Consider the following 12,451-nt stretch of genomic DNA (forward strand, 5'->3'; position numbering starts at 1 on the left):
TGATGGAGCAAATGAACCCCACGTGAAGCAGAAGCCAACGAGACGAAGACAAGTACTGAAGAAGATACGTCCCATAAAATTGAGAGACTTTTTTGAATTGTAATTTTGTGTTTGTAATTCTGTACATTTAATTAAGTTATTGTTAATTGTTATTGGTTTATTGTAAGTGGCTATTGTTCGGGACGAACAATACTAAGGAGGGGCAGTGTTGCGTCAGCGAGGTCACATGACTAGTATCACGCCACATCCTTCTCGAACCTTCGTGAATTGTCGGGAGACTACTAGATTGGGGTAGTCTGTACATATAAGACGGTCACAACGTGACGGGAACAGTGTGTGTGTGTAATTGAGCTGAGTATTGTTGAAGTCGAGCACGTGAGACGTTTGTTGAGAATTATAGCGTTTGTTATAGCGCGAGTGTTGAAATTAAGTGTATCGCAAAGTTGTATTCGGAAAGAATAAACCAGTTTTATTTAAGAGAGGACTTGTGTCGCTAAAATTTCGTCGGAACGAATTTACGGAAATTAACTAACGAACGGAGACGTAACAGTATCAACTTTGATAAAATTTCAGCTTTCTTTTTATATTTCTGAGGAACACTGTCGAAGATCTCTAAATTTTCATAGGTCAGCAATTCCATTTTAATTTTATCAGGTTCCATAGTTTGTGAATGAAAGGTCTGATGACGTTGTTGCAGTTGGTTTATCATCTTTGCTTTATCTTCTATAAGTAACATATCATTTTGTGTGACTGAATTCATAGCATTATCTATAGAGTTTAATACTTTATGTATCGGTCTTTCATAATCTTTGGATTGATAATAAGAATGTATCAATTCTTCAGGAACGAGAACCATTCGCTTTGCCATATTTTTAGATTTCAGCAGCTTTACCAATAGCTCGTCCTGCAAAACCACCAAGTAATGGTAAAAACCCTACTTTCTATATTAGTAAGTTTTTTTTCTGTTTAACTAGTGTTTCATTGACAGCCAAGTCTCTCAATAATAACTTGTATCATCTAAGTTTTCCTTTTGTATGTTTGTCAAAGGAACATTACCCTTCAAAACATTTAAAGCACATTCAAAAATTCTCAAGATAAATTCATTTTAGCTTTGGCAATTATTCCTTTAATCTGTTTACATGTTGATTTAGTTAATGCATGGAACAACTCTTTGTGTTGTTTAATTCCAAATGTCATGATAAATAAATGAAAATAGATTGCGAGTACAATATATAAAAACTATTTATATATCCATCCATTTAGATATAGCATCTACTTTTTTCACACTACAGTGATAATAGTTGTTAATATGAAATTGAAAGGATAGAGTTGATTTTGAAAGTCGGTTAACCTTAGGACATCCAAACAATTACAGATTCTAACAAGTAATTTTCAGCAGACTCCTCAATATCTCGGCTTTCTCTCTCCCCTTTTTATAAATGGTGGTAAAATTATCTCTCAACAATCTTGCCACAACCCACAGGTAGGGATAGTCGACGTTACCAGATTTCTGTGGAATGAGACGAATGTGCCGTGTCATCCAATTACACTGACGACGATCAATCTGAAAGATATTTACTTTGAAACGGTTGTTTAAACACAAACACGCATATATATCCAGTGACTAAACATTTGAATGCAAGTTCTAATTACATATGGTCCATCTTTAAGATAAAATCATTTTAGTTCTATCACTACAGCAGTCATGATTATAAATGAGTATATATTGAGTTAAACAAGTTTTAAGTTACTTTGGTACATGCATTATAACATTACCTTCAGGAAAAAGTCCAGTCCTCAGACGGATCCGTTCAGACGTTTCTGGTTTCAAATCGACTTGTTGCATCTTGATAAGCTTCTTCAAAATATTTGAATGTGATGGACACATTTGTCTCTCTAAAACATTTAACTGAGAGTTGGACGATAATTCTTCCTTTCTTCTTTGTTGTAAATGGTTTGAGTCTTTAAATATTTACATATCTTCTTATGATTAGTCACAGTCATAGGAGGCTGAAAAGAACTGAATATATCTGTTATCGTACATTTCATTGATGAGAAGTTCAATTTGTGGCTGTTGATAAAATTGGGGTAAACCCTCTACTTTTACAGCATGACTTTCCATCGTCGCGTAGGTAGCCATATTTTTTTGGACCACCACTGACCATCTAGCTCGACTGTAAACTCGCCAAGATAATACCCTAGAGATGGATCATTAGATCTCTCTGAAATGTATACAATACTGTCTGTATCATAATACCAAACAGATGAACCTAAGTTCTCTAATGTGTGATATAACTTTAGAGGAGCATGTGTTGTTGTGAAAGCTGCCAGAAAGATGTTGGTTTGATGTTTCTGGGGCAGATATTCATATTTATGTTTCCAATGAAGAGCTATTACTTCTCCATTAATCAGTGTAACATCTGTTATTATCTTGATATTATCGTTTATTGATGAATGGCATTCTTTAACAGATATAACATAGGTAAGTTGTGATTTGGCCCTCAGACATACCCCAACATTCCCAAAAAGAATTAAGACATAAATTTGCAACTGACCTTTTTCCTGGATTAAAAACAGTATTTTCAGGGGTCAGTTGCACTCCTTCATTTTCGTTATATTGATCAACATAATATTGTTTTGACTCAGATGTTATACAGTGAGAGGGCCAACCAGAACTTTCTTGCTTCAATTTAAGAAACTTATCGATGTATTTCTTAAAAAGATCTCTAGTTTTGACAGGAAAATTATAAATCTCATATATTTTTATTACCTGGTATCCATACTTGACTGTTTTTTTATTCTTCTGTCAAAAAGGTACCAGTGAAAGATCTCTTGTCATCACTGTGGTTAAATGGTGGCAGTACTCTAGTTTTCACACATTATCCACATAATGGAAAGGTTAATCTACTATTACATCTACTTTGTAAAACTGGATGACAAAGTTTTCTCGGGGCTAGAATTTTACATTTTATAAAACCATAATAATTAATTAAATTAAAGAAATTTGTTGTTAATATTGTAGGATATCCAACTGGATACTCACAATATTTGTTTGTTCATGGATATAATGATACAAAATCCACATACTTGATCTTTTCTCTTTCTATTATATCATATAAAAGTCTTGTCACAATGTCTCCATAGAAGGCGTCTTGTACACTTAGGCGGGAAGCTACTGTATGGTCCCTAAGAACATTCATTAAATCTGTTTTATTAGACTTCATTTTAAACTCATGCTCCCATATTGTTATGATCTTGTATTCTTGAGCTTCAAGTTGTTTCTATCTTTCAACTGTACGATTTCTAAAAAACCACATGGGTATAGATCAGAACTACATTCTTTGCATCAGAGTCATAACATTTATTACAACAATGGTAGTAGCACCCGTAAAACTTACAGATCATGTTTTGTTCCATACAGAAACCATTTACTTAAACATCCAAGATTTGTTTTACACCACCAGTAAGCACATGGTGAATCTTTACCCTCTCAGAGTATTTTACATAATCTAGCCATTGGATACTTACTTGGCTATAGTTGCTGTTCATAAATTATCCGTGATTAAGTATGAGAGCTATCAATCGTGGGGGTATAAATTTGCTTCTGTATACAGCCATGCATACAGAAGCAATTGTCGTGTATCTGAAGGGATCAAAGGTTGCGAGAAACTCTTCCCTGAATCTAAAACAGCACCATCGAAGTATATCTGTGTCTGATCAGCAGTATATAAATATAAAAATGAAGAATGGTAAATATAACTTACAACAAAATTTTCAAGAGAACAACAAAAATTAATAAGAATCAACACTGATACTGTTATTTTTTCTTAACTGTTGCTGACAGTGCCAATCCAGGAAGTTTTGTCTTATTGGAGAGAGAGCAAAAACTGGTATCCAGTATAGGTCATTTATATTCCTGATTTGACTTTATATTGAAAAGATGAAGGAAATATCCTTTATGTAGTTCTCCTAATCCAAATGTTTTCAGACACAGTGACAAAGACATGGGTATAAAATTGTAACTGTCAGTTATTCTGAGACTTTTGATGGTCATAACCATAATTCTTCCACCATTTACGATTTTATCCCTTGACGAATAACATAATTCAATATAAAGTAGTCATCAAAACCTTTCATATCATGTGCTATGTCTGTATATGACAAATCTTTGACATCTTTATCCTGATGAAAACATAAATGGTTATTTAAGACATACAATTTACATCCTACACATATGATTTCACCACATTGATGTAATTTAGGATTGTGTTTCTTTATTTCAAAACCATTTTAACACTGGTAAAAATCATCACAGAAAGATATTACTTATTTATCATTCTTTGATTTATGTTTGTTGTAACATTCTGCAAATTTACAAAATCTGTTACAATCAGTACAAACTATGGGTTGACCATTCGAGCATTCATTACTATAACAAACATTACAATATTCAAAGCAATGGTGTTTATTTAAATGCTCTAATGCCTTGTCACATTCTGAACAGTAATAATTTACCCTGAGGAAACCTTTCATTAAGTTATAAATGATGATCATGGTACAATAGGTAAATGATGTCTGGGCATGAAGAACCATTATATATTACATGGTTGAAATTTTCTGAAGATACTACATGTATTTGAACATTTAGATGATGTTCAAATTTAGAAATGTCTTCTATACCGCATGATAGTTCTGGAACATTAGATGAAGCATGCAAGTCTTTAGCTACACTTCAAGTATCGTCGTCATTGATCACTAATGTATTTATAATTTGGATTTTTTCTCAGTGATGCTAAGGCTAGTATCATAGCCTTATCATAGCAGAGGTAATCATTATCACTTATGACAATAACGATCAAGACTGATGTTTGATAATTTATGTCTGGTGCTGCTACTCGTAATTCCAACATAGTAACTTCAATTTTGAATGAATTGTTTAATGGTATGTCTTTTTTACTTTGATTTATTTTTTGGTGGTAGTTAAAGCCATTTCAGATGAGAAAAGATCCTTATTATGTAAGCATGTATTTATTGGTTTATCCAAACGGTCTGAATAAACATATACCCTTACTTTATCTCTACTGTTCAGGTGTTTCTTTGTATCATCGAGTATGTTTTGAATGTTCTTATTGAGCGTGTCCATGTTTATGAGTCGATGTGTTTTATGATTAAACGATATATTGTGCTTAGTAGGTGCTGCATTATATTTTTTAACTCTCTAACTCTGTCTTCCATGTGAGGACCTTTAACAGATATCTGTTAAAGTCATAGAAAACATATTAATAAAGATATTTTGTAAAGGAATATAATTTCAGATATGTGATATCAGAAAGGAGTTTAGAAAACTTACCTCTCCTTCCATGCTGGGTGATCACTTGACATCTCGGGAAGTTTGTTGATCTTCATCACTAAATGTCTGTAAAAGAAAGAAGTAAATGAAATCATTTTGTATAGAAATTCGTATTAATCAATATAACCGATATGATAACAACTTACAGTAGTCAGAGCTTCAGTTAGAGGCCACAGAAGGAAGTAAATTCCACCTAATTGCTGACATGCACTTCTCTCTAATTCGTTTAAATAATCGCTGTTGATCGATAGTGAGACTATATCCTACATAAATATAACTAGAAGTTATCAAAATAAATCTGTGACAGTACTTATTTCATTTAGTTCAGAAATGTAATCAAAACTCATACTTACATCAGTTGAGTTGTCCATGGTTATCACCAGTAGAACTATAAAATATAGTAATCACATGAATGTTGAATTCAAAGTGATTGTAGACTGGTTGACAGCTGTTTATATATAGATGAGCTACCCGGTTCGACAGTGTATTGCAAAATAGACTTGGCCAACTCAGAACTGACCTTTGTTATGTGTGTCAATGACCCATTCTATGTAGTGTTTCATTTGAATATATAGCTTTACTATTTCAAAATATGTGTCAAAACAATATATTTGGTATAATAATTAGATGTTAGTGTTTACAGAACACCATTCAGCTTTACAAAACATATGTAAATGAATTATTTTGTCAAGTTATATTGATAGCATAAAGTCAAACTAGTGAAAGTGTAAGTTTTAATTAATGTATAATATTTAATAAACGTTTTTTTCTGGATTGTTTGCATATAAATGGTCAGGAAATGAATTAGTGTTAAGCATCCTTTTTAGGACAATTTAAGTGTAAATGGTCAGGAAGTTTGATAAACTAATAAAATAGTGATTTAAACTGATTGTATTAAATATAGTAATGTTGATGAGACACATTGATCAAATTTGTACTGTTTCCATTTTGTGGAACAATGACTTAATCCTCTCTGACATCATGGTTAACTGTAATGGTGGCCTAACAACGCGTCCCAGAAGTGCCATCTGGTGACACTTTGTGGAACTATGACGTCATTGTCTTTTGTAACATCATCATCTCCACCCCATTGCCTTATCAGCGTGCACGTCTGAAGTGGGGCCCTAACTATTACCTCTAATTCAGAATCTCTGTCTAGTGAAGGCTTTGTTGCGTTAATGTAGAAAGATTGTTTATTGCTCTATTTCCATGGTGAACTGGATTCTGTTGTTTATCGAATTAAGATGTTCTATGAAAGATGGAGTAAGTTTCATGTCGAAATTGTTTAGCCATAGGTTTTGTGCAGCAGATTCTATGGTTGCAGCTATGTCAACAGTAAGAAGTGTGCTAGTTGTATAGCAAAGTTTAGTCCTAGGTAAAGAATTTTGTTTTCTGTATCACTTAGTAGTCTCGAACTGAAGTTGTGAACAGTGTTGATAGTCGTAGGATTATCTATCTTTACATTTCATGTAAAGGTTTAAGATGTCCAATGATCTTTTATTCGTGGTGAAAAGTTGTGGAAATTCAGAATATTGTGTTTCAGTTGTCTTGATTAAGGGGTGCTCTTTTCATCTGTTTTCTTCTATATGTAACATTAGGAGTTGTCTCCTGGTATTGTCAAATACTTTTTTTATCTTTCTTGTTCTGACGAAAGTAGTTTCCTTGAATACCAGAAAGTTTGGGATAATGTTCGAATCTCTACAGTGTAGCATGAAGGTCAGATGATTAGTGCAGTGTGCAAGCTTGGTAAGGTTTTTGTTGTAATTGTTGATCTTATTGAAAGAAGCTGGCCCATAACAGCTCTTTAGGTATTTTGATAGCAAGTAAATATACAATACCGTGTAGAGTAATATAAACATAGCTAACATTCACTATTGTCGGATCAAGAAGTTTATATGGAAACAAGTTTTGACATTTTCACGTGTCCTCTTCAATCGAAGTTTTCTTTGTGAGAGAAACACTTACAATTTATTTTATAATAGCTGTTCCAAATCTCTTGAGGACATATGACGTCAGTAAGGGGTTCAGTTTATAGTGATCTTCTGTCATGTTAAAGTTTGGCAATTTTTGAAATAACGAACTTTCTACAGTTCTTTTTTTTGGCATAATTTCTAGTTTTATGTATCATTTTGGCTGATTTTCAGTTAATTGTATGATCATGATTCCTCATGTGAAGAAAAATAGCATTATTTGTTTGACCATTTTAACATCCCTTTTATGTTCTGCGAGTCTTGTATTTAAATTTCTACCCGTTTCACCCACATAAATTTTGTCAAAAGACTGACAGGGGAATATATAGACTCTTTGTTCTTTATTTTGAGGTACAGACATGTTCTATGGTAGAAAGTTCTTAATGGTGTCGGAATATTTATAAACAACATTGAAATTGTTGTTTTTGATTTCTTCATCAAGGATCATATGATGACATATTCTGAAGGCTCTTAGAAACATAGAAGTCATAATAGATGTTTTAACTGTTTTATGGTGGCACGAGAAAAAGTGAATATAGCTTAAAGAGTTTATTGGTTTTCTATAGATTGAGCGGACAACCCCTGTTATTTCTCTAGTTATAAGAATGTCTGAAAATGGAAATGAATCATTCGTTTCATATTTCCCTTTAAACTTGATAGTACTGTGAAGCTTCTTTATCCTCTGGAAAAAGGCTTGAAAATCATTTCTATTATTTGTCAAAACCAAAAATATGTCATCAACGTATCAGAACCAAGATATTTTCTTTGAATTCAGACCTGCTGTAGAAAGTAATTCCCTTTCAAAATACTCCATGAGAATGTTACATAAAATTGAAAATAAAGGGTTTCCCATAGCCATTCCATATTTCTGTCTTAAATATTGTACCATGCATGTAAATACGTTATCATCAACATTATCATTGATAAGGACTCATCCATTCATTTATTAAAACAATGTAGTTTTAAAGTAAGACATGGACGTTTTGTAGTAAACTATCTTAAATGTTTATAATTGCCAATTATGGACTTTACTAAATGGAGTCCTGAATTTTTTACAACATTTTATAGCTTATATTCATGGCAATCTACTATTTTAACATCGCACTGACTGTAATACCTATATAATTTCTGATTATTTGTGGCAGAAGCAAAAACGGGTATACGTTGATTTTTTGTTAACACTAATAATTTTCATTCATGCATTTCTTTCAGCCGTGACGTTGTACCAATTGTGATGGGAGCTCGACCCGAGGATTACCGTAGGAATGCTCCACATCACTCATACATTCACGTGGAGGACTTCGAATCTCCAAAACATCTTGCTGAATACCTACATCGCCTTGAGAAGAATAATACTCTATACAATGAATACTTTCAGTGGAAAGGCACTGGAGAATTCGTGAACACGTACTTCTGGTGCCGTCTATGTGCCCTTCTGCATGCCCCTCCACAGAGCAAAGTTTATAGTGACATTCATACGTGGTGGGCGGGGCCCGGAACATGCACAACAAACACCTGGCGAAATTTAAATGAAAACTTAAAGAAGAGAGATATTGAAAAGTGACGAAATTAATGTTTATATATTTTGTTACTTTTCTGGTTTTTCACTTAATATCGGCACTTGGCAATATACAGACATCAATAAGAGCGTAAACAAGCTGATTGATCTTTTATGAAATGCCATTTTATCTCCACAGTTAATCGTGAAATAAAATAGTTTGTTTCACATTCCAATGTACATATATTATATATATTCATATAAAGTGGTAGAGAAGCATAGATCAGGAAAAGGCTACGAAAACATTTCAAAGTCGCTGATTATCTCTTTGAGTGCAGTGAAGTCCATCATTAAAAAGTGAAATGAGCTTCATACCACCCAATCACTACCCAGATCAGGCCGACCTTCCAAACTAAGCAGCCGAGCAAGCAGGAAACTGGTTAGGGGTACCACTGTGACGCTATTAGTGACTTTGAAAGATTGGCAAAGTTCCATGTCTGAGAGGGGAGTCAGTATTCATATATGGACAATATCCCGGTCTGTATGGGAGAGTGGCAAGAAAGAAGCCATTACTGAAAAAGAATCATATTAAATCTCGAATGAAGTTTGTGACAAAGCAACTAAATGATACTGCAGACATGTGGCAGAAGGTTTTGTGGTCAGATGAGACAAAAATTGAACTTTTTTTTGGTCTAAATTCAAAGCATTACATCTGGTGCAAGCTCAACTCAGCACATCACCCAGTCAACACCATCCCAACTTTGAAGCATGGTGTTGGCAGCATCATGTTATGGGGATGCTTCTCATCAGCAGGGACTGGGAAGCTTGTCAGGATTGAGGAAAAGATGAATGGTGCAAAGCACAGGCGAATCCTAGAGGAAAACCTGCTTTAGTCAGCTAAGAGTCTAAAACTGGGTAAAAAAATCAGCAGCACAATTACTCGAAGTACAAGGTCAAAGCCACACTGGAGTGATTTCAAAAGAAGAAAGTGAATGTCCTGGAGTGGCCCAGTCAAAGTCCTGATTTAAATCCAATATAAAATTTACGGCGAGAATTGAAGACGATCCCCTTAAATGATCCCCAACGAACTTGTCAGAGTTTGGGCAATTTTGCCAGGAATAATGGGAAAACATTACACCATCTCATTCTACAAAGCTGGTAGAGACCAATCCAAAAAGACTCACAGCAGTACACTAACAGTTCTATTTACACATACTCTCTTAGCTCTCAACTGGCCCTGGAATCGGTTATTGTCAGTTCTCACCCTGTTATCTTAGACATTCAAAAATGACGGGCTCAATTTTCTCTGTCATCTGTTTCTATCCAGTTTCTTTGGATACCTGGCCATGTATGTACTCTAGGAAATGAGCATGCTAACACTGCAGCTAAGTCTGTCTACTCTCGTGTTGTCATAGCCATGCCTTTCCCATATATGAATTTTGCTCCTGTGATCAAAGCCTGGCTTCACGCCAGTTGCCAGTCGATTTGGGGTGAGCAACTTCACAACAAGCTTTTCCAAGTCAAACCTACTGTTCTTGATTGGCTGTCGAATTTCCATAAGGATCAATTGGAGGAAGTTGTCTTGACTATGTTACACATTGGTCACAGTTTTTTTAACCATTATTTTCTTTTACGTGGGACTGACCCACCAATATGTGGCCTTTGTGACACTCAGGTCACAATTGCCTACATTTTACTTTCATGCCATCATTACATCTGTGAATGGTGGCACCATTTTAGACATATTTTTATCGGGATTTACCCATTGATATTGGACAGTGCCATTGGTGATAGTGACACTGTCCAACTTGATTATGTTTTAGCAATTGGGGGCCATTGGCCTTTCTACTTCTATTCAGTTTTTACCTAATTTTTGGGCACTGTTTTGCTTTTACATTTTATTGTATTTTACTTGAGGCATTTTTACCAGTTGTTTGATGCAGATAGCCTAGTTGCTTTGCGCCAATAAACACCAAACAACAAAACAACAGTTTAAAAGAAATGTCAAGGAACAGAAATTGACAGTTAATGAAAATGTGGTTTTCACCAACCTGAACAAAAAGTCACTCACAGCCAACTAACTCTTTAACAACGAATAGTGGGATTGTCAGCAGTATACTAGGGTCGTATGAAGCTGGAAGTAAACAAACATGACTTTTACCCAATTTCAACAAGCTCATATAACGTGTCGAGAGGCACTGACCCGCCAACAACACCAGGGGCGTGTTACTATGTGCATGTTGCTAGGTGGTATAATAGGATTATGTCATGTACTCCAGGGGAACGAAAATGCATAAGATTAAGTAACTGTATTCTAAATCAATATGTAAATAAAATATTTTCATGAGGTTTATTTTGTTTCATCATATGATCTACAAACACCACTAGTATATACCTAGTGGCCTTAAAATAACACGACTACAATAATTATAGGCGTGACTCAATCATATTTAAGTAAAGTATGCAATAATGGGATATGGTCAGTTATTGACAATAATTAGAGATAATTATAGTATTCCTAGATCGCACAAATCACTCTGACAGTATCTTCAATTTAAAAAACATTTATTATTCTTTGTACAACAAAGATTTCGATAGCTGACATATATAAAAAGGAACTTCTTAAAAATAACCGTACAGAAATCCCATATTTATCATTTACATATAACTTTATAAATATAACTATATAAATATAAATGTAATGGTTTAGACACGTAAAGAAATTACAGTACTGTCCATCATCTTACAATTTGGGCTGCGTTCTTCAGGTTTATCTGAGGGGTAGAATTTAAATGTAGTTTTTGAGTATGTATGTTTTATTTGGTTTAAATAAATTTATCTATTCATGCACTTTATATAGCTATTGAAAAACATCTTAACTTTCGAATTACACTTATATACGTCTTCCAAGTTGAGAATAAAAATTATAATCCAAAAATGTGAAAAGTTTAACAATGAAGAATGGATTTTGTATGTCACTGAGCTTAACAGTCCGTAAAACAGATTTATTTATTCATGCACTTTACATATCTACATCATTCTATTATTCTAAAAATAAGTACCGTGAATATTAAAGTGGCCATTTTTTCAATAGTTACACAACTACAAACGTGTGGTTTTCTCCAACCTGAACAAAAAATATACAGTGCTTGTCTGTATATAAAAGTTTAAAGAAATAACGGGTGTGTATGTAATTATAGATAAAGAGTCATAGCATTGCCGGTTATTAAAGACGTGGTTGTATGAGCCCACACATAACCAATTATAGAGGAAAAATGAAAAGTTGTGTGTAGGTACAAGTACACTATAAAAAATCAAGAAATTATTTTACTTAAGAGAGAGTTTACAAGTATATGTATACTATCATCAATAAGTAAATAAAACTACCATGCGAGCCAATGAAGCAAATAATGTAGGCATCATTATATAGTCTGACAGAGTAAAAGAAAGAACTACGTCTTGTCGAAAGTCAGACACGAGGGTGCATGTATTTTTATAAAGTATGCTTTTAGCCACTGTATAAAAGAATCTTAAAACCATATTACATTCATTCTGCCTACTGATATATACACCTGGAAAAAAGTTAAGCACCCCCAAATATTTTTCAGGATTGCTTATTGAAAATAAGGTTTA

General features: G+C 33.8%; 1 protein-coding gene across 1 annotated transcript in view; it reads left to right on the plus strand.

The window, feature by feature from the left end:
- The window catches only part of LOC106458994 (glycoprotein 3-alpha-L-fucosyltransferase A-like), a 23,189-nt gene extending 12,386 nt beyond the window's left edge, over positions 1 to 10,803 (plus strand). The window contains exon 2 of the mRNA XM_013918558.2: positions 8,533 to 10,803. Within this exon, the coding sequence (XP_013774012.1) occupies positions 8,533 to 8,884 (352 nt within the window). The 3' untranslated portion in view covers positions 8,885 to 10,803. The remainder of the gene's footprint in view (positions 1 to 8,532) is intronic.
- The last annotated feature ends 1,648 nt before the right edge of the window (positions 10,804 to 12,451 follow it).

Source organism: Limulus polyphemus, unplaced genomic scaffold (assembly GCF_000517525.1).
Source record: "Limulus polyphemus unplaced genomic scaffold, Limulus_polyphemus-2.1.2 Scaffold543, whole genome shotgun sequence".
NCBI lineage: Eukaryota > Metazoa > Arthropoda > Merostomata > Xiphosura > Limulidae > Limulus > Limulus polyphemus.